General features: G+C 40.2%; 1 protein-coding gene across 11 annotated transcripts in view; it reads left to right on the top strand.

The window, feature by feature from the left end:
• NINL (ninein like) overlaps positions 1–23,816 on the top strand; it is a 195,443-nt gene that overhangs the window by 154,831 nt on the left and 16,796 nt on the right. For 10 of the 11 annotated variants that reach the window (XM_045443705.1, XM_045443706.1, XM_045443703.1 and 7 more), the window contains one exon: positions 1,122–1,191. In XM_045443705.1, the coding sequence (XP_045299661.1) occupies positions 1,122–1,191 (70 nt within the window). Of the gene's footprint in view, positions 1–1,121; positions 1,197–23,816 lie in introns of all 11 variants that reach the window. The other variant, XM_045443713.1, reaches the window with a different exon arrangement.

The following is a 23,816-nucleotide window of genomic DNA, read 5'->3' as shown; positions in this document are numbered from 1 at the left end:
TCAGTCGTTATAACTGGACTCCAGTCTGCAACATGCTTTGCTTTTTGTGCAATGGGCTTAGAAGGTACTGCTGTGGAAAGTGGGAAGTGTTAACACACCAACCCTGAGTTCCAGAAAACCACAAAGGCGAGCCATGCTGACCTCTGACCAGCCCTGATAGGCGTGGGAGGGCTCAGATCCCTTTCCAGATGTTGGCAGCCACGTTCATTCCTGGGCTCCTAAGTATGAGGTAGAACATGTGCACACTGCGGCACAGTCAGCACCGCGGTGGACAGCTCCAGCTTGGGCCACTTCTCTCTGAAGTCTGTATAAGCACTTTCCATCCCATGGAGCTGCTCCGTATCACGCCTCAGGGTGGGGGTGGGGGACAGTGAGTATTTCTTTAGCAATAAGAGATGCTTCTGGGGCCACTTTGGAATCTGTTTTTTCATGTTTTGATAATGATTTTAGTTGGGCTTCTCCATGGTTTGTGGATTTCAGTGGGTTAGAATAAGGGGTAGAGTTGGGGAAGGGGAGCAGGAACTGAGGCAGGAGAGACTGTGTTTGTGGAGGGGAGAAAGCACAGAGTACCCAAAGCACAGAGTACCCATTTGTGGCTTTCTGCTTTCACTACTGTAGTCTTATCCAAGGACAGTTTGTTTGACTTTTTTTTTTTTTTCCATCTCTGAAGTTCAACATGATTAAAATATGGCATCCCCAGAGCAGATGGTCAACAACTGGTTGGTATTATGTTACAGCATTTCAGAAATCTAAAAGTTTTTTTCCCCTCTAGAAACTGTTGTTTCTCTAATCTGCTGCCAGGGCCCATTTCCCAACAGACCCCAGCAGATATAAGGCTGTTTTGTTTTGGTCCTATTTATGCTGCTTAGTGTGACTCGTCACATGTTTTCTAAAGAGATATTACTATGTGTGGCTGAAGAATGTCATGGAGGGTGTTTGTTCTTATGGTATTGGCAGTGTTCCTCTGGTTCCGAGGGTTGGGGTCCCGACTGGATGGGCAGCGGCAGTAGTGTAGAACAGTGACAGAGCAGGTGTGAGTGTCTGTTTTGTGGCTATGAACCCAATGATGGGAAAAAGAAACTGGCTGGTCAGTGACATTGTTAATTTTGCTTCTCCAATAGGAAGGAAATCGAGATTTTAAAGAGAGACAAGGAAAAGGCCTGCTCTGAAATGGAGGAACTCAACAAACAGGTCAGGTATTGACTCCTGCATGACGCTTAACACCACTCTCCTTTTTTCATTATTTTGAGATCATTTCAAACTTACAGAAAGGAAGGACAGAACTTTTTTCTGAAAGACCTGAGAGTGATTTGCCAAGCCATCAGTCCCTTCCCTGACTCAAAGGATATGAACGTGGATGCAAAAGTGCTGTCTGAGCCTCCACCCCATTGAGCTTTGCCAGCTGTCCTCTCACCTTCAGAGGTGAGAGGTGAGAGGTGGCTTCTTCAGTTGGTTCTTGGTTTTTAGGACCAGGGTGCTTTTGAAGATTATAAACAGTTATTTTGTAGGAAATAACTCTGTTTGGTTTGTCTAATGTTTTCTTGTGATTAGATTTAGATTAGGTCTCTTTGTCCCATAATTTGTCCCATTACTAGTGATGTTGGCTTTGATTCCTGGTTAGGTGGTGTTGGCCAGGCTTCTCCACAGTAAGGTTACTTTTCCCTTTGTTATGGTGAGTATTGTATGGTAGATACTTTAATATTATGTAAATACCCCATTCCCCATCGAATTCTTACCCTTTATTTTAGCATCCTTTATTTCTTGCTGTGATGGTGGCCAGTTGGTAACTAATTCCACCATTCCTTTTATGTTTATTGGTATTTCAAATGTGTAAGGAAGAGCTTTCTTTTCACTTACTTATTCATTACATTATCCTATTACTATCCTAGGTTCCGGCTTTTTCTCAATGGGTTATAATACATTACTATCAGTATTTATTTTCGTGCTCAAATTGTCTCAGATTTGGCCAATGAGAGCCCCTTCTCAGTGGTTTCTGGTCCTCCAGATGAACCCTGATCATTTTTTGAGCACTTCTTTACTTTCTGGTACCCCCAGATATTCCAAGTTCGTCTAATAGTGTTTGGAGACCAAGACCTGGGCACCAGGAGTGCCCACTGCTCCTGGGGTGTCACTACTTCTAGGCATAGTTAGTGGATAGTTATGGAGTGTGTATGTACTTAGAGTTTCATCAATGAATGTGCATGTAGTTTCATGAATATTTATTTATATCTGTCTCTCTATTGAAAATCATGAATTCAAACCCATATATGCAGTTCCCACCTAATATCTTAGGGATGATCCTAGTTTCTCCCTTTCTATATTTGTAACTCATATCTCCAACAGTGAGAATCCTGGTTTCTATCCTCAGAAGATGTACTTACTGTTGATTAGTCTCCTTTATCCCATGCATAAATGCCCTTCCCGTTTTGTTTCAGCACTGACCCCACACTAGTCCTCTCTCTGCCCCCTTACACGGATGCTTTCATATTTGGTCTCCTTTAGTGGTTTTTGGGTGGATTATTAAGGAGGAAGCACACAAGCTGGGATGTGTCATTCTTGTTTTTCTTTATTCTTTTTTAAATTGGTATTGTTATTAATGATTATAGACTCATGTAGTTATAAGAAATATAGAGAAATCCTTTAAACACTTTGACCAGTTTCCCCCAACGGTAACATTTATTTAAATTTCACTTAGTTAACATACAGTGTAATATTAGTTTCAGGTGTACAATATAGTGATTCATCACTTACATACAACACCTAGTGCTCATCATGATAAGGGCACTCATTAGTCCCCATCACTTATTTCACCCATCCCCCCACCCACCTCCATTCTGGTAACCATCAGTTCTCTATAGTTAAGAGTCTGTTTCTTAGTTTGCTTCTCTCTTTTTTTCTCTATGCTCCTTTGTTTTGTTACTTAAATTTTTTTTTAACATTTTACTTATTTTTGAGAGAGACAGAGTGCGAGCAGGGAAGGGTCAGAGAGAGAGGGAGATACAGAATCCAAAGCAGGCTCCAGGCTATGGGCTGGAGCCCAACACGGGGCTTGAACCCACAAACTGTGAAATCATGACCTGAGCCAAAGTCGGACAATTAACCAACTGAGCCACCCAGGTGCCCCTCCTTTGGTTTGTTTCTTAAATTCCACATATGAGTGAAACCATATGGTATTTGTCTTTCTGTGATTTATTTCACTTAGCATTATACTGTCTAGCTTCATTGTGTCATTGCAAATGGAAAGATTTTATTCTTTTTTATGGCTGAATAATATTCCAGTGTGTGTGTGTGTGTGCGCGGGCGCGTGTGTGCGTGTGTGTGTGTGTATACTTACAAACATACACTCCACATCTTTTTTATCCACTCATCAGTCAGTGGACACTTGAGCTATTTCCATAATGTGGCTATTGTAGATAATGCTCCCATAAACATTGGAGTGTATATATGCCATTGAAATAGTATTTTTAGTATATATACTGTTGAATTAGTATTCTGTGGATAAATACCTAGTAGCGTGGCTGCTGGATTACAGGGGAGTTCTATTTCTAACTTTTTGAGGAACCTCCATGCTGTTTTCCAGAGTGGCTGCACCAGTTTGCGTTCCCACCAACAGTATAAGAGTGTTCCCCTTTCTCCACATCCTCGCCAGTGCCTGTTGTTTCTTGTATTGTTGATTTTAGCCATTCTGACAGGTGTGAGGTGATATATCATTGTAGCTTTGATTTGTATTTCTCTGGTAATGAGTGATGTTAATCATCTTTTCCTGTGTCTGTTGACCATCTGAATGTCTTCTTTGGAAAAATGTCTATTCATGTGTTCTTCCCATTTTTAAATTGGATTGTTTTTTGGCTGTTGAGTTTGATAAGTTCTTTATATATTTTGGATACTAACCTTTTATCAGATATGTCATTTGCAAATATCTTCTCCCATTCCATAGGCTGCCTTTTAGTTTTGTTGATTGTTTCCTTCATTCTATAGAAGCTTTTTATTTTGATGAAGTCCCGATAGTTTATTTTTGCTTTTGTGTCCCTTGCCTCAGGAGGCATATGTAGAAAGAAGTTGCTATGGCTGATCTCAGAGACATTACTGCCTATGCTCTCTTCTAGGATATTTCTGGTTTCAGGTCTCACATTTAGGTCTTTAATCCATTTTAAGTATAATTTGGTGCCTGGTGAAAGAAAGTAGTCCAGTTTCATTCTTCTGCATGTCTCTGTCCAGTTTTCCTAGCACCATTTGTTGAAGAGACTGTCTCTTTCCCAATGGATATTCTTTCCTGCTTTGTCAAAGATTAAATGACCTTACAGCTGTGGGTTCATTTCTGGGTTTTCTATTCTATTCTATTGATGATTGTGTCTATTTTTGTGACAGTTCCGTACTGTTTTGATTACTACAGCGTTGTAATATAGCTTGAAGTCCAGAATTGTGATGTCTCCAGCTTTGCTTTTCTTTTTCAGGATTGCTTTGGCTATCTGGTGCCTTTTGTGGTTCCATACAAATTGTAGGGTTTCTTGTTCTAGTTCTGTGAAAAATACTGTTGGTATTTGGAAAGGGATTCTATTAAATGTGTAGATTGCTTTTGGTAGTATAGATATATACTATATATACTATAAATATATATAGATATATCTGGTAGCATAGATATAATGTATAGATATATATTTTAGCAATATTTGTCCTTCTTACCCATGCACATGGAAGTCTTTCCACGTTTTTGTGTCATTTTCAGTTTCTTTCATCAGTGTTTTATAGTCTTTCAGCTCTTTGGTTAGGTTTATTCCTAGGTATCTTATTGTCTTTATGTAATAATAAATGGGACTGATTCCTTAATTTCTCTTTCTGCTCCTTCATTATGTCTAAAATGCAGCAGATTTCTGTGCATTGATTTTGCATCCTGCAACTTTACTGAATTCTTTTATCAGTTCTAGCAGTTTTTTTGTGGAGTCTTTTGGGTTTTCTCTATATAGTATCATATCATCTGCAGATGGTGAAAGTTTCACCTCTTCCTTGCCAGTTTGGATGCTTTTTATTTCTTTTTGTTGTCTGATTTCTACGGCTTCTAGTAGAAGGACTTCTACTACCAGTTCTAGTAGGACTTCTAGTACCATGTTGAATAAAAGTGGTGAGAGTAGACATTCCTGTCTTGTTCCTGATCAGAGAGGAAAAGTTCTCAGTTTTCAAATGCCATTGAGGATGATTCTAGCTCTGGATTTTGCATATATGACCTTTATCATGTTGAGGTATGTTTCCTCTAAACCTACTGTGTTGAGAGTTTTTATCATGAATGGGTGTTGTACTTTATCAAATGCTTTTTCCTCATCTATTGAAATGATCATATGGTTCTTACCTTTTCTTTTATTAATGCAATGTGCCACATTGATTGATTTGCAAATATTGAACCAGGCCTGCAACCCAGGAATAAATCCCACTTGATCATGGTGAATTATTCTTTTAATGTATTGTTGGATTTGTGTTGCTAGTATTTTATTGAGAATTTTTACAATCATGTTCATCAGAGAAACAGGCCTGTAGTTCTCTTTTTTAGTGGAGTCTTTGGTTTTGGTATCAGGGTAATGATAGAATGAATTTGGCAGTTTTCCTCCCTTTTCTAGTTTTTTGAATAGTTTGAGAAGAATAGGTATTAACTGTTCTTTAAATGTTTGGTAGAATTGGGGCACCTGGGTGGCCAGTGGGTTAAGTGTCTGACTCTTGGTTTCGGCTCAGGTCATGATGTTGCAGTTCCTGAGTTCAAGCTCCGTATCAGGCTCTGCACTGACAGCAGAACCTGTTTGGGATTCTCTCTGTCTCCCTCTCTCTCTGCCTCTCCCCTGCTCATGTGCTCACTTTCTCTCTCTCTCTCTCTCTCCCTCTCTCTCTCTCCCTCTCCCTCTTCCTTTCCCTCTCCCTCTCCCTCTCTCTCAAAATAAAGAAATAAATTAAAAAAAAATATTTGGTAGAATTTGCCTGTGAAGCCATCTGATCCTAGAGTTTTGTTGGGAGATTTTTGATTACTGATTCAATTTCTTTGCTGGTTATCGGTCTGTTTAAATTTTTTCTTTTTTCAGTTTTAGTAGGCTATATGTTTCTAGGAATTTATCCATTTCTTCCAGGTTGTCCAGTTTGTTGGCATATAATTTTTCATAGTTTGTATTTCTGTGGTGTTGGTTATTACTCCTCTCCCATTTGTGATTTTATAGATTTGGATCCTTTCTCTTTTATTTTTGATTAGTCTGGCTGGGGGATTATTAACTTTATTAACTTTTCAAAGAACTACCTCCTGGTTTCATTGATTAGTTCTGCTTTTTGTTTTGTTTTGGTTTTTAGTTTCTATATAATTTGTATCTGTTCTAATCTTTATTATTTCCTTCCTTCTACTGGTTTTGGGGTTTTTTTGTTTTTCTTTTTCTTGCTCCTTTAGGTATAAGGGTAGGTTGTTTATTTGAGATTTTTCTTGCTTCTTGAGGTAGACCTGTATTCCTATAAACTTCCCTTTTATGACTGCTTTTGCTGCATCCCAAAGGTTTTGAATCTTCCACTGGCAACATTTTACAAAACTATAGTATAATATATATATTAGTCTGCTAAGGCTGCCATAACAAAATACCACAGACTGAGTGGCTTACACAACAGAAATATATTTCCTTACAATTCTCAAGGTTAGAGGTCCAAGATCAAGGGGTTGGTGGGTTAATTTCATGAAGCCTCTCTTGTAAAATTTTTTTTAACGTTTATTTATTTTTGAGACAGAGAGAGACAGAGCATGAACGGGGGAGGGTCAGAGAGAGAGAGGGAGACAAGAATCTGAAACAGGCTCCAGGCTCTGAGCTGTCAGCACAGAGCCCGACGCGGGGCTTGAACTCACAAACTGCGAGATCATGACCTGAGCCGAAGTCGGACGCTTAACCAACTGAGCCACCCAGGCGCCCCTGAAGCCTCTCTTGTAGATGGCTGTCTTCTTCCTGTGTCCTCATGTGGTCTTCCCTCTTACATGTTGGTATCCTAATCTCTTCTTAATAGGACACTATCAGATTAGAGCGTGCTCATAGCATCTCTTTTTCCCTTAATCACCTCTTTAAAGACCCTATCTCTAAATAAAGTCACATTCTGAGGTATTGAGAGTATGAACTTCAACATATAATTTTGGGTGGACAGGAATTAGCCTATAACAAATATTATAAACAATCTATTGATGTTGATGCAATACATGGGTGTTATTCAGATTTCCCCAGTTTTACTTGTGTACTCATGTGCGTGTGTGTGTGTGTGTGTGTGTCACTGTGTATGTATACACTGTGTGTATTGGTGTATGTATGTGTATATGTGTGGTGTATGTGTGCATGTGTATGCATGCATGTGTATATGTGTATGTCTGGGGGGGGGGTGTGTATGTCTGTGTGTGGGGGAGGTGTGTGTATTGAGTTCCATATGATTTTATTGCTTCTGTGGAATCATGTATCCACCACCACAGTCAAGATACTAAACAGTTTCAACTCCTCAAGGATCCTTCATGTTGTTCTTTTATAACCACACCTACCTCCTTCCTTCCTCCAGCCTCTAACCCCTACAATCACTCATCAGTCCTTGATTTCTAAAACTATCATTTCAAAATGTTTAAAAAGAATCACACAGAATGTAACCTTTGGGAATGACTTTTCTTGCACATCATACTTCCCTGGATATTCAGGGAAGTGTTGCCTGTACAGTAGTTCACTTCTTTTTATTGCTGAATATTTGTCCATTGGGTTGATATCCCACAATTTAACACTCATGTTTTCTTTTTTTAATTTTTTTAATGTTTATTCACTTTTTTTTCTATTATGAAATTTATTGTCAAATTGGTTTCCATACAACACCCAGTACTCACTTAACAGGTGCCCTCCTCAACCCCATCACCCACCCCCCATAAACCCTCAATTTGTTCTCAGTTTTTAGGAGTCTCTTATGTTTTGGCTCCCTCCATCTCTAACCATTTTTTTTCTTCCCCTCCCACTGGTCTTCTGTTAAGTTTCTCAGGATCCACATAGGAGTGAAAAGATATGGAATCTGTCCTTCTCTGTATGACTTATTTCACTTAGCATAACACTCTCCAGTTCCATCCATGTTGCTACAAAAGGCCAGATTTCATTCTTTCTCATCGCCACGTAGTATTCCATTGTGTATATAAACCACAATTTCTTTATCCATTCATCAGTTGATGGACATTTAGGCCCTTTCCATAATTTAGCTATTGTTGAGAGTGCTGCTATAAACATTGGGGTACAGGTGCCCCTATGCATCAGTACTCCTGTACCCCTTGGGTAAATTCCTAGCAGTACTACTGCTGGGTATTAGGGTAAGTCTAGTTTTAATTTTTTGAGGAACCTCCACACTGTTTTCCAGAGCGGCTGCACCAGTTTGCATTCCCACCAACACTGCAAGAGGGTTCCCATTTCTCTACATCGTCTCCAACATCTACTGTCTCCTCTTTTGTTTATTTTAGCCTCTCTGACTGGCATGAGGTGATATCTGAGTGTGGTTTTGATTTGTATTTCCCTGATGAGGAGCGATGTTGAGCATCTTTTCCTGTGCCTGTTGGCCATCTGGATGTCTTCTTTAGAGAAGTGTCTACTCATGTTTTCTGCCCATTTTTTCACTGGATTATTTCTTTTTCGGGTGTGGAGTTTGGTGAACTCTTTATAGATTTTGGATACTAGCCCTTTGTCCTATATGTCATTCGCAAATATCTTTTCCCATTCTGTTGGTTGCCTTTTAGTTTTGTTGATTGTTTCCTTTGCAGTGCAGAATCTTTTTATCTTCATGAGGTCCCAATAGTTCATTTTTGCTTTTAATTCCCTTGCCTTTGGGGATGTGTCAACTAAGAAATTGCTGTGGCTGAGGTCAGAGAGGTCTTTTCCTGCTTTCTCCTCTAGAGTTTTGATGGTTTCCTGTCTCACATTCAGGTCCTTTATTCATTTTGAGTTTGTCTTTGTGAATGGTGTAAGAAAGTGGTCTAGTTTCATCCTTCGGCATGTTGCTGTCCAGTTCTCCCAGCACCATTTGTTAAAGAGACTGTCTTTTTTCCATTGGATGTTCTTTCCTGCTTTGTCAAAGATGAGTTGGCCATACGTTTGTGGGTCTAGTTTTGGGGTTTATATTCTATTCCTTTGGTCTATGTGTCTTTTTTATGCCTATACCATGCTGTCTTGATGATTACAGCTTTGTAGTAGAGGCTAATGACTGGGATTGTGATGCCTCCTGCTTTGGTCTTCTTCTTCAAAATTACTTTGGCTATTCAGAGCCTTTTGTGGTTCCATGCAAATTTTAGGATTGCTTGTTCTAGTTTCGAGAAGAATGCTGGTGCAATTTTGATTGGGATTGCATTGAATGTGTAGATAGCTTTGGGTAGTATTGACATTTTAACAGTATTTATTCTTCCAATCCATGAGCACAGAATGTTTTTCCATTTCTTTATATCTTCTTCAATTTCCTTCATAAGCTTTCTATAGTTTTCAGCTTACAGATCTTTTACATCTTTGGTTAGGTTTATTCCTAAGTATGTTATGATACTTGGTGCAGTTGTGAATGGGATCAGTTTCTTTATTTGTCTTTCTGTTGCTTCATTGTTAGTGTATAAGAATGCAACTGATTTCTGTACATTGATTTTGTATCCTGCCACTTTGCTGAATTCCTGTATCAGTTCTAGCAGACTTTTGGTGGAATCTATCGGGTTTTCCATGTATAATATCATGTCATCTGCAAAAGGTGAAAGCTTGACTTCATCTTTGCCAATTTTGATGCCTTTGATTTCCTTTTGTTGTCTGATTGCTGATGCTAGAACTTCCAACACTGTGTTAAACAACAACGGTGAGAGTGGATATCCCTGTCGTGTTCCTGATCTCAGGGGAAAAGCTGTCAGTTTTTCCCCATTGAGGATGATGTTAGCTGTGGGCTTTTCATAAATGGCTTTTATGATCTTTAAGTATGTTCCTTCTATCCCGACTTTCTCAAGGGTTTTTATTAAGAAAGCATGCTGAATTTTGTCAACTGCTTTTTCTGCATCGATTGACAGGATCATATGGTTTTTATCTTTTCTTTTATTAATGTGATGTATCACGTTGATTGATTTGCGAATGTTGAACCAGCCCTGCATCCCAGGAATGAATCCCACTTGATCATGGTGAATAATTCTTTTTATATGCTGTTGAATTCGATTTGCTAGTATCTTATTGAGAATTTTTGCATCCATATTCATCAGGGATATTGGCCTGTAGTTCTGTTTTTTTACTGGGTCTCTGGTTTAGGAAGTAAGTAATACTGGCTTCATAGAACGAGTCTGGAAGTTTTCCTTCCCTTTCTATTTTTTGGAATAACTTGAGAAGGATAGGTATTATCTCTGCTTTAAACGTCTGGTAGAACTCCCCTGGGAAGCCATCTGGTCCTGGACTCTAATTTGTTGGGAGATTTTTGATGACCGATTCAATTTCTTCGCTGGTTATGGGTCTGTTCAAGCTTTCTATTTCCTCCTGATTGAGTTTTGGAAGCGTGTGGGTGTTTAGGAATTTGTCCATTTCTTCCAGGTTGTCCAGTTTGTTGGCATATAATTTTTCAGAGTATTCCCTGATAATTGCTTGTATCTGTGAGAGATTGGTTGTAATAATTCCATTTTCAATCATGATTTTATCTATTTGGGTCATCTCCCTTTTCTTTTTGAGAAGCCTGGCTAGAGGTTTATCAATTCTGTTTATTTTTTCAAAAAAGCAACTCTTGGTTTCGTTGATCTGCTCTACAGTTTTTTTAGATTCTATATTGTTTATTTCTGCTCTGATCTTTATTATTTCTCTTCTTCTGCTGGATTTGGGGTGTCTTTGCTGTTCTGCTTCTATTTCCTTTAGGTGTGCTGTTAGATTTTGTATTTGGGATTTTTCTTGCTTCTTGAGATAGGCCTGGATTGCAATGTATTTTCCTCTCAGGACTGCCTTCGCTGCATCCCAAAGCGTTTGGATTGTTGTATTTTCCTTTTCATTTGTTTCCATATATTTTTTAATTTCTTCTCTAATTGCCTGGTTGACCCACTCATTCTTTAGTAGGGTGTTCTTTAACCTCCATGCTTTTGGAGGTTTTCCAGACTTTTTCCTGTGGTTGATTTCAAGCTTTATTGCATTGTGGTCTGAAAGTATGCATGGTATGATCTCAATTCTTGTATACTTATAAAGGGCTGTTTTGTGACCCAGTATGTGATCTATCTTGGAGAAAGTTCCATGTTCACTTGAGAAGAAAGTATATTCTGTTGCTTTGGGATGCAGAGTTCTAAATATGTCTATCAAGTCCATCTGATCCAGTGTATCATTCAGGGTCTTTGTTTCTTTATTGATCCTGTGTCTAGATGATCTATCCAATGTTGTAAGTGGAGTGTTAAAGTCCCCTGCAATTACCAAATTCTTATCTATAAGGTTATTTATGTTTGTGAGTAATTGTTTTATACATTTGGGGGCTTCCATATTTGGTGCATAGACATTTATAATTGTTAGCTCTTCCTGATGGATAGACCCTATAATTATTATATAATGCCCTTCTTCATCTCTTGTTACAGCCTTTAATTTAAAGTCTAGTTTGTGTGATGTAAGTATGGCTACTCCAGCTGTTTTTTGACTTCCAGTAGCATGATAGATAGTTCTCCATCCCCTCACTTTCAATCTGAAGGTGTCCTCAGGTCTAAAATGAGTCTCTTGTAGACAGCAAATAGGTGGATCTTGTTTTTTTATCCATTCTGATACCCTACGTCTTTTGGTTGGCGCATTTAATCCATTTATATTCAGTGTTATTATAAAAAGATATGGGTTTAGAGTCATTGTGATGTCTGTAAGTTTCATGCTTGTAGTGATGTGTCTGGTACTTTGTGGTCCTTGCAACATTTCACTTACACAGTTCCCCTTAGGATCTCCTGTAGGGCTGGTTTAGTGGTGATGAGTTACTTCAGTTTTTGTTTGTTTGGGAAGACCTTTATCTCTCCTTCTATTCTAAATGACAGACTTGCTAGATAAAGGATTCTCGGCTGCATATTTTTTCTGTTCATCACATTGAAGATTTCCTGCCATTCCTTTCTGGCCTGCCAAGTTTCAGTAGACAGATCCGTCACGAGTTATCGGTCTCCTTTTATATGTTAGGGCATGTTTATTCCTAGCTGCTTTCAGAATTCTGTGTTTTTCCTTGTATTTTGCCAGTTTCACTATGATATGTCATGCAGAAGATTGATTCAAGTTACATCTAAAAGGAGTTCTCTGTGCCTCTTGGATTTCAATGTCTTTTTCCCTCCCCAGTTCAGGGAAGTTCTCAGCTATGATTTCTTCAAGTACACCTTCAGCACCTTTCCCTCTCTCTTCCTCCTGTGGAATCCTAACTATGCGTACATTATTTCGTTTAATTATGTCAGTTAGTTCTCTAATTTTCCCCTCATACTCCTGGATTTTTTTATCTCTCTTTTTCTCAGCTTCTTCTTTTTCCATAATTTTATCTTCTAACTCACCTATTCTCTCCTCTGCCACTTCAATCCAAGCTGTGGTCACCTCCATTTTATTTTGCAGCTCATTTATAGCATTTTTAGCTCCTCCTGACTGTGTCCTAGTCCCTTGATCTCTGTAGTAATAGATTCTCTGCTGTCCTCTACACTTTTTTCAAGCCCAGCAATTAATTTTATGACTCTTATTTTAAATTCATTTTCTGCTATATTGCTTAAATCGTTTTTGATCAGTTCGTTAGCTGTTGCTACTTCCTGGAGTTTCTTTTGAGGAGAATTCCTCCGTTTTGTCATTTTGGATAGTGCCCGGAGTGGCGGGGAACTGCAGGGCTCCTCCTCTGTGCTGTCTGGAGTAACTTGTATTGGTGGATGGGCGCAGTCAGACCTGATGTCTGCCCCCAGCCCACCGCTGGGGCCACAGTCAGACTGGTGTGTACCTTATCTTCCCCTCTCCCAGGGGCAGGACTCACTGTGGAGTGGTGTGGCCTCTGTCTGGGCTACTTGCACACTGCCAGTCTTGTGGTACTGCTTCTATGGGATCTGGTGTATTAACCAGGTTGGATCCGCAAGGTGCACAGGGGTGGGAGGGGCAGACTCCGCTCGCTTTACCTTCGGTGGTCCGCTTCAGGAGGGGCCCTGCGGCACTGGGAGGGAGGCAGACCCATTGGAGGGATGGATCCACAGAAGCACAGTGTTGAGTGTTTGTGCAGTGCAAGCAAGTTTCGTGACGGAAACTGGTTCCCTTTGGGATTTTGTCTGGGGGATGGGCAGGGAGACGGCGCTTCCCAGCACCTTTGTTTCCTGCCAAGCCGAGCTCTGTCCTCCGGGGCTCAACAACTCTCCCTCCCACTCTCTGAGCAGAGCTTTTGACTTATAACATTCCAGATGTTAAGTCCCATTGGCTGTCAGACACACTCTATCTGGCCCCTCTGCTTTTGCAAGCCAGTCGGGGGCTCTGCCTTGCTGGGTGGGCTGGCTGCCCCTCCACCGCCCTGGCTCCCTCCTGCCAGTCCATGTAGTGTGCACTGCCTCTCTGCCCTTCCTATCCTCTTCCGTGGGTTTCTCGTCTATGCTTGGCCCTGGAGAGTCCGTTCTGCTAGTCTTCTGGTGGTTATCAGGGTAAATTAGGCAGATGTGGGTGGAATCTAGGTAATCAGCAGGATGCGGTGAACCCAGCGCCCTCTTACGCCACCCTCTTCTCCCCAGTGTTTGTTCATTTTTGAGAGAGAGAGAGATAGAGCGCAAGTTGGGGAGGGGCAGAGAGAGAAGGAGACACAGAACCTAAATCAGGCTCCAGGCTCTGAGCTGTCAGCACAGAGCCTGACACAGGGCTTGAACTCATTAACCATGAGATCGTGACCTGAGCCAAAGTCTGATGCTTAACTGACTAAGCCACCCAGGCACCCCAACACTCACCTTTGAATCCTTTTTTTTTAATGTGTATTTATTTTTGAGGGAGAGGGAGACAGAGCGGAAGCAGGGGAGGGGCAGAGAGAGACGGACACACAGAATCTGAAGAAGGCTCCAGGCTCCGAGCTGTCAGCACAGAACCCGATGTGAGGCTCGAACTCAGAAACTGTGAGATCATGACCTGAGCCAAAGTCAGATGCTCAACTGACTGAGCCACCCAGCCGCCTTTTATCACTCCCCTTTTATTTTTTTTATTTTTTTAAATTTTTTTCAATATATGAAGTTTTTTGTCAAATTGGTTTCCATACAACACCCAGTGCTCATCCCAAAAGGTGCCCTCCTCAATACCCATCACCCGCCCTCCCCTCCCTCCCACCCCCCATCAACCCTCAGTTTGTTCTCAGTTTTTAACAGTCTCTTATGCTTTGGCTCTCTCCCACTCTAACCTCCTTTTTTGTTTTTTTCCCCTTCCCCTCCCCCATGGGTTTCTGTTAAGTTTCTCAGGATCCACATAAGAGTGAAAACATGGTATCTGTCTTTCTCTGTATGGCTTATTTCACTTAGCATAACATTCTCCGGTTCCATCCATGTTGCTACAAAGGGCCATATTTCATTCTTTCTCATTGCCACGTAGTACTCCATTGTATCACTCCCCTTTTAAAGGATAGCTGAGATGATTCCAGTTTTGGCCTATCACAAATAAAGCTGCTCTGAACATTCCTATGTAGGTTTTTTTTTATGAACATAAGTTTTCATTTCACCAAAAGTGCAAATGTTAGTTACATGTTTAGTTTTGTAAGAAAAGGCCCAACTGTTATCCAGAGTGGCTGTAACAGTTTACATTCTCACCCAGCGATCTATTTTCTTCACATCCTTGCCAGCATTAGGTGTTGGCACTATTACTTTAGCCACTCTGAGAGGTGGTGTGTGCTGAGACAGAAAGGCTGGATGGGCTGGGGTTGGTTAAGCTCTGATAAAGTAGTTTCTCTTGGGCAGGAGGGGAACAGAACGCTCCAAGTATCCCTCAGAATGGCCACTGCGTTAGTGTCTTCAGCTGCTGTAACAAAATGCCATAGGCTGGAGCACTTAAACGACAATAATTTATTGTCTCATAATTCTGGAGGCCAGAAGTCCAGGACAAGTCCCGACTGATTTGGTTGCTGGTGAGAGCCCTAATTCCTGGCTTACAGACAGCTGCCTTCTCCCTGTGTCCTCACATGGCCTTTCTTCTGCATGGGCACTAAGAGGGAGAGAGACAGGGCTCTACTTCTTCTTAAAAGGTCACAGTCTTGTCAAATTAGGACCCGACCCATATGAGCTTATTTAACCTTAATTACCTCCTGAAAGTCTTAACTCCAAATATAGTCACATTGGGGGTTTAGGAGCCTTGACACACGAATTTGGAGGGAATACACAGTTCCGTCCATCGCCATTACTTTGTTCCCACTTGCTAGAAGCCTGAGGGGATTTTCTCTGTTGTTGAGGGCAAGACCCTGGTATGTCTCAGGAAAGTTTAGGGCTCTCCTGAGACCATGACTTTTTAACTCTCACGCCAGCCAGGCGTGGCATCCAGTGTTCATCCTTATGGGTCCCCTTTCCCTTCCTGTTTCAGGCTCCAGCCTCTGTTCCTGGTAAGCTGTGAGCACTTAGCCTGTCTCTCCAGTTATTAGGGCATTGGTTTGCCCTATGACTGCAATTCTCTGATGGATTCTAAGAGGAGTGGTTGATTTCAATTTGCTCAGCCATTTTCTTATTGGGGACATAGAGCTCTTTACCTGTCAGGCCAGAGACTGGAGCTAGTATTATGTTTCTATTTTTTTTATTGTTATTGATTGAGTGGTTGACTGATTTTTATTTATTTATTTATTTATTTATTTATTTATTTATTTTAAACATAATTTATTCTCAAGTTAGCTAACATACAGTGTATACAGTGTGCTCTTGGTTTTGGGGGTAGATTCCAATGATTCATCGCTTACATACAACACCCAGTGCTCATGCCAGCAAGTGCCCTCCTCAATGCCCTTCACCCATTCCCCCTCCCCCCATCAACCCTCAGTTTGTTCTCTGTATTTAGGAGTCTCTTATGGCTTGCCGGCCTGTCTGTTTGAAACTTTTTTTCCCCTTCCCTTCCACCATGGTCTTATGGTAAGTTTGTCAAGTTCCACATATGAGTGAAAACATGATATCTGTCTTTCTCTGACTTATTTTACTTAGCATAATACCCTCCAGTTCCATCCATGTTGTTACAAATGGCAGGGTTTCATTCTTTCTCATTGCCAAGTAGTGATCCATTGTGTATATATAAACCACATCTTCTTTATCCATCCATCAGTTGATGGCATTTGGGCTGTTTCCATAATTTGGCTATTGTTGACAGCGCTGCTGTAAATATTGGAGTACATGTGTTCCTATGAATCAGCACTCCTGTATCATTGGGGTAAATCCCTAGTAGTGCTATTACTGGGTCCTAGGGTAATACTATTTTTAAATTAAAAAAAAAACATTTTTTAACGTTTATTTACTTTTGGGGTGGGGGAGAGAGAGAGAGAGAGAAAGAGAATGAGAACAAGTGGGGAAGAGGCAGAGAGAGATGGAGACACAGAAACCGAAGCAGGCTGCAGGCTCTGAGCTGTCATCACAGAGCCTGACGCAGTACTCGAACTCACAGGGCATGAGATCATGACCTCAGCTGAAATCAGATGCTCAACCGACTGAACCACCCAGGTGTCCCTCTATTTTTAATTTTTTGAGGAACGTCCACACTGTTTTCCAGAGTGTCTGCACCAGTTTGCATTCCTGACAACAGTGCAAGAGGGTTCCTGTTTCTCCACATCCTCACCAACCTCTCTTGTTTCCTGAGTTAATTTTAGCCACTCTGACCAGTGTGAGGTGGTATCTCAATGTGGTTTTGATTTTATTTCCCTGATGATGAACCATGTTGAACATCTTTTCATGTGTCTGTTGGTCATCTGGATGACTTCTTTGGAAAAGTGTCTATTCATGTCTTCTGCCCGTTTCTTCACTGGATTATTTGTTTTTTGGGTATTCAGTTTGGTAAGTTCTTTATAGATTTTGGATACTAACCCTTTATCTGATATGTCATTTGCAAATATCTTCTCCCAATCCATCAGTTGTCTTTTAGTTTTGTTGGTTGTTTCCTTTGCAGTGCAGAAACCTTTTATCTTCATGAGGTCCCAATAGTTCATTGTTGCTTTTATTTCCCTTGCCTTTGGAGATGTGTTGAGCAAGAAACTGGTGCGGCTGAGGTCAAAGAAGTTGTTGCCTCTTTTCTTCTCTGGAGTTTTGATGGTTAAATGTTTCACATTTAGGTCTTTCATCCATTTTGAGTTTATTTTTGTGTATGGTGTAAGAAAATGGTCCAGTTTCATTCTTCTGCATGAGGCTGTCCAGTTCTCCCAGCACCATTTAGTAAAGAGACTGTCTTTTTTCCATTGGATACTCTTTCCTGTTTTGTCAAAGATTAGTTGACCATATGTTTGTGGGTCCAGTTCTGGGTTCTCTATTCTATTCCATTGGCCTGTGTGTCTGTTTTTGTGCCAATACCATACTGTCTTCATGATTACAGCTTTGTAATACAGCTTGATATCCGGGATTGTGATGCCTCCTGCTTTGGTTTTCTTTTTCAATATTACTTTGGCTATTTGGGGTCTTTTGTGGTTCCATACAAATTTTAGGATTGTTTGTTCTAGCTTTAAGAAGAATGCTGGTGCAATTTTGATTGGTATTGCATTGAATGTGTAGATTGCTTTGGGTAGTATTGACATTTTAACGATATTTATTCTTCCAATGTTTTTCCATGTTTTTGTGTATTCTTCAGTTTACTTCATAAGTTTTCTATAGTTTTCAGCATATAGATCTTTTACGTCTTTTGTTAGGTTTATTCGTAGATATTTTTATGGTTCTTAGTGCAATTGTAAAAGGGATCGATTTCTTAATTTCTCTTTCTGCTGTTTTATTATTGGTGTATAGAAATGCAACCGATTTCTGTACATTGACTTTGTACCCTGCAACTTTGCTGCATTCATGTATCAGTGCTAGCAGCTTTTTGGTGGAGTTTGTTGGGTTTTCCATGTAGAGTATCGTGTCATCTGCGAAAAGTGAAAGTTTGACTCCTTCTTTGCCAATTTTTGATGCCTTAGATTTCATTTTGTTGTCCGATTGCTGAGGCTAGGACTTCCAACACTATGTTAAACAACAGCGGTGAGAGTGGGCATCCCTGTCGTGTTGCTGATCTCAGGGGGAAAGCCCTCCAGTTTTTCCCCATTGAGGATGATATTAGCTGTGGGCTTTTCATATATGGCTCTTATGATTTTAAGGTATGTTCCTTCTATCCCAACTTTCTTGAGGGTTTTTATTAAGAAAGGATGCTGTATTTTGTCAAATACTTTTTCTGCATCTATTGACAGGATCATATAGTTCTTATACTTTCTTCTATTAATATGATGTATCACACTGATTGATTTGCAAATATTGAACCAGCCCTGCAGCCCAGGAATAAATCCCACTTGCTCATGGTGAATAATTCTTTTAATATACTGTTGGATTCGATTTGCTATTATCTTGTTGAGAATTTTTGCATCCATGTTCATCAGGGATATTGGCTTAAAATTCTCCTTTCTTATGGGGTCTCTGGTTTGGGACTCAAAGTAATGCTGGATTCATATAATGAGTCTGGAAGCTTTCTTTCCATTTCTGTTTTTTGGAATAGCTTGAGAAGAATAGGTATTAACTCTGCTTTAAATGTCTGGTAGAATTGCCCTGGGAAGCCATCTGGCCCAGGACTCTAATTTGTTGGGAGATTTTTGATAACTGATTCAATTTCTTTGCTGGTTATGGGTATGTTCAAATCTTCTATGTCTTCCTGTTTGGTAGTTTGTGGGTGTCTAGGAATTTGTCCATTTCTCCCAGGTTGTCCAGTTTGTTGGCATATAATTTTTCATAGTATTCTCTAATAATTATTTGTATTTCTGTGGTATTGGTTGTGATCTGTCTTTTTCCATTTGTGATTTTATCTAGTTGCATCCTTTTCTTTTTGAGAAGTCTGGCTAGGGGTTTATCAATTCTGTTTATTTTTTCAAAAAACCAACTCTTAGATTAATTGATCTGTTCTACTGGGTGTTTTTTTATTTTGTATTATATATTGTTTATTTCATATTCTCTAATCTGTCTTATTTCTCTTCTTCTGCTAGCTTTGGGGTTTCTTTGCTGTTCTGCTTCTAGTTCCTTTAAGTGTGCTTTTAGATTTTGTATTTGGGATTTTTCTTGTTTCTTGAGGTAGGCCTGGATTGCAATGTATTTTCCTCTTAGAACTGCCTTTGCTGTATCCCAAAGAGTTTGGACTGTCATGTTTTCATTTTCATTTGCTTCGTTCTTTTTTTTAAATTTCTTCTTTAATTGCCTGGTTGACCCATTCATTTTTTAGTAGGATGTTCTTTAACCTGCATGCATTTGGAAAACTTCCAAATTTTTTCTTGTGGTTGATTCCAAGTTTCATAGCATTGTGATCTGAAAATATGCATGGTATGATCTCAAGTCTTTTATATTTATTGAGGGCTATTTTGTGACCCAGTATGTGATCTATCTTGGGGAATGTTCCATGTGCACTCGAGAAGAATGTGTATTCTGTTGCTTTTGGATGAAAAGTTCTGAATATATATGTCAAGTTCATCTGGTCCAGGGTATCATTCACAGTCATTGTTTCTTTATTGATTTTCTGCCTAGATGATCTGTCCATTGTTGTAAGTGGCATATCAAAGTCACCTGCAATTACCGTATTCTTATCAATAAGATTGCTTATGTTTGTGGTTAATTGATTTATATATTTGGGCACTTCAAATTGGGGGCATAGACATTTATAGTTGTTAGCTCTTCTTGATGGGTAGACCATGTAATTATGATATAATGCCCTTTTTCATCTCTTGTTACAGCCTTTAGTTTAAAATCTAGTTTGTCTGATATAAGTATGGCTACTCTAGCTTTCTTTTGACTTCCAGTAGCATGATAGATGGTTGTCCATCCCCTCACTTTCAATTTGAATGTGTCCACAGGTCTAAAATGAGTCTCTTGTAGACAGCATATAGATAGATCTCGTTTTTTTATCCATTCTGATACCCTATGTCTTTTGATTGGAGCATTTAGTCTGTTTACATTCAGCGTTATTATTGAAAGATGGATTTAGTGTCATTGTATTATCTGTAGGTCTTATGCTTGTGGTGATATCTCTGGTCCTCTGTAGTCTTTGCGGCATTCCACTCACAGAGTCCCCCTTAGGATCTCTTGCAGGGCTGGGTTGGTGGTCATGAACTCCTTCAGTTTTTGTTTGTCTGGGAAGGCCTTTATCTGTCCTATTCTGAATGACAGCCTTGCTGTATAAAGGATTCTTGGCTGCATATTTTTCCTATTCAGCACATTGAATATTTCCTGCCACTCCCTTCTGACCTGACAGGTTTCAGTGGACATGTCTGCTACTGCCCTTATGTGTCTTCCCTTGTAGTTTAAGGACCATTTGTCCCTAGCTGCTTTCAGAATTCTCTCTTTATCTTTGTTTTTTTTTCCAGTTTCACTATGATATGTCATGGAGAAGACCTATTCCTGTTATGTCTGAAGGGAGTTCTCTGAGCCTCCTGGATTTGGATGTCTGCTTCCTTCCCCAGATTAGGGAAGTTCTCAGCTATAATTTGTTTAAGTAAACCTTCAGCTCCTTTCTCTCTTCCTTCTTCTTCTGGAACGCCTATGATACAGATATATTATGTTTCATTGAATCACTTAGTTCTCTAATTCTCCCCCTCATGGTTTAGTATTTTTTTATCTCTTGTTTTCTTGGCTTTATTATTTTCCATAATTTTTTCTTCTATTTTACTTATTCTCCCCTCTGCTTCTTCCATACTTGGTGTCGCTGCATCTAGTTTACTTTTCACCTCATTTACAGTATTTCTTATCTTAATTCGTTGTGACTATTTTTTGGTTCCTTGATCTCTGCAGTAATAGAGTCTCTGCTGTCTTCTGTTTTTTTCAAGCCCAGAGATTAATCTTATGACTATTATTCTAAATTCTTGATTAGATATATTGTTTATATCTGTTTTGAGCAATTCTCTAGCTGTCATTTCTCCTGGAATTTCTTTTGAGGAGAATTCTTCCATTTTGCCATTTTGGCTAGTTTTCTGTCTCTTATGTATTTTAATAGCTTGTTATGTGTCCTGCACCTGCAAGCACTACTATATTAAAATGGGGTCATATGCTGTCCAGGGCCTGACCCTTCAGGAGGTGTTTTTGGAGTATGTTATATTCTCTCTGTTGTGACTCTGATTGCTTTATCTCCCTACTCATAATGGTGGTTTGGACCTTCTACCATGTGTGCTTTGAGTTGTTTGTTGAAGCAACCCTGGAAAAAAATATTAAAAAGATGGGGCGTTGTGGTGGAAGAAACCTTATCCCATACAAAGAGAGAAATGATAGGGGCAGGGAAAAAGAAAAGAAAAGAAAAGAAAATTGACCAAGCAGAGAAACTATATGGCTTAATCCGAAGAGAGAGAGGAAAATAAAAAAGGAGATACAGAAGAGGTGTAAAAAGAATAGATTAAATATGTCTGCTTAAATAATACAACAACCAGAATAGCCAGACTAGAGAAAGGAAGAATATATATATATACATATGTGTGTGTGTGTGTGTGTGTGTGTGTGTGTGTGTGTATAATAATTAACCGAGAATTAAATCAGAAAATGCAAAACTGCTAGGTGCCGTGGAACTGGTGGCTGCACTGATCAGGAGGAGGGCCTGTGTGGTTGGTCAGTGTCAATCTTGCCCCTGTAGATACACAGGTATCAGGCACAGAAGGGTGTGGTTTGGTGTAGGCGGCTTCCCTGAAGCCCCACCTTTTTGGTGATTGGGAGAAAAATGGCGACACCCCAGTCTCTCCTCTTTGGACCAGGTGTCGCAAACCACTATTCAGGCCATCCTCACTGTGCTGAGTGGGTGTGAGTGGGTGGGTTTTGTCCGCTCCAGAGTCTCCCATGCCTCCCAGGTGCTTGGCTGGGATTCAAACCCCAATGTCTTAAACGATCCCACTCTGCCCACATGCCCTGGTTCCAGGGAAGTGCCACTCTGCTCAGCCAGCCAACAAAAGATCTCTGGTTGGCAGGTGCAAGTAAGGTCTTCTGTCCTTGGAATGACTCTTTGCCTTTTTTCCCCCAGCACTCAAGGTAGCAGATTGGTTTCTCTGACTGCAGACTGTGCCTCTGAGCTAGTTACCAAGCCCAAGGCTGGTTCCCCTTCTCCCCAGGCACACGAACAGGGAAGCTGGCTCCAATCCGGAGAAGCTGGCTCCAATCTAGCTGCTGTTAGAAATTGGATACTACCACCCTCCCAAAGTTGGGAGGTACCTAATGGAAAACTGGGCAGATACTACCTGTTTGTCAGGAATAAGCCATGGACCACTGCATTCTGGAATAATAGTCAACAGTTTTGAGATTGGAAAAGCTCTTAAGATCAGAGGAAAAATTTTCTGTGGAGAGCTACATTAAAGATCTGGGTTTTGGGTTTTGTGCACATTATCTACTACTAAAACAAATATTTATTCACTTAAGTATGGGCAAATGGAGATTGTGGGGCACCATAAGAAGAAAATAAAATCTATGGGAATTTAAGGAAAAAATAAAATTGCTTATATAAAAATTAGAACTAGCAAAAGATAGATTTGCAATGTATTTAAAAGGTTGGCTAATGATTATTACATAGAGATTATATGAGAGAAATAAAGTCTTCACAAAGACAAAAAAAAAAGAAAGAAAGAAATTGGATCTTTCTCTGTTTTTTTCCAGTCCCCAGCCCATGGTTTTTCTCTTGTCAAAATACAATCCCACACTTCCACAGCCTCTCTTTCTCTTCCTTTTATTTCTCCACAGGAGGGGATTCCTCCCCTCTGTTCTTATGCCGCCCGTTTTATCTCTCCTGGTTCGTAATCGTGCACCTGTGGCCCACCAAGTTGTCCCTGTGGGCCCCTGGAGATGTATCTGTTACTCTGCAGCCTGGACTCTTAGAATTCCAAGTCCTCTGGCCTCAACACTGCTGTGTTTGAGGGAAGAGGGAACTTTGGGTCCCCCTACTTCTCTGCCGTATTGACTGGCAGCTCTGATTGATTTTTATTTAAATTCTAATAAGTTTACATACAATACAATATTGGTTTCAGGATTTTATTGTGCTTTTAATTTGGGTTTGTGTATGTTCACTGTATGTTCACAGAAATTCAGTGGGTTTTCATCTGTCGGTCTTGCCTCCTGCCACCTTGCTGAACTCACTCATTAGTTCTGGAGGGGTGGGTTGCCATGTTTGGCTTCTCAAGCCTGTGCCATCCTTGAGTTAAGTGCCACACCTCCTCTCTCTTGGTGCCACCTCTACCCATGTGTGGTCACCGAATGTTCTGCTATGGGGACTGCCTGAGACTACTGGTGGGTTGTCTGGGCTCCCAGCTTTGGGTGTTTGTTTCCGTGATGAGTGTGTGGTGACCTTGCTTTGGGTCTTCTCCATTAGGTGGCCAATTCCTGGAGTTATGTAAGATGAAAACTTCCGACTGTACTTGCTTGCAGACCAGCTTCTTGTGAAATGACCCACCTGGGGCTTTCCTGGGGCCCCCTTCCTCTTTTGGGCTTATTCCTAGGACACACTTATAAATGGATTATAGGTATCCATTTGTTTTCTTTCCCTCAACTTTTTAGTATGTAAAACTGTAACGGCACAGAAAATTTGGCATAATATATACTGATCACCCACATACCACAACCTTAATTTGACAAGGTTTTTTTTTTTTTAAATGCTTATTTATTATTTTGAGAGAGAGAGAGAGAGAATGAGAACAAGGGAGGGGCAGAGAGAGAAGGAGAGACAGAATCCAAAGCA

Source organism: Leopardus geoffroyi, chromosome A3 (assembly GCF_018350155.1).
Source record: "Leopardus geoffroyi isolate Oge1 chromosome A3, O.geoffroyi_Oge1_pat1.0, whole genome shotgun sequence".
Lineage (NCBI taxonomy): Eukaryota > Metazoa > Chordata > Mammalia > Carnivora > Felidae > Leopardus > Leopardus geoffroyi.
Note: the sequence above shows the minus strand (reverse complement) of the source record. Positions and strands in the feature narration are given on the sequence as shown.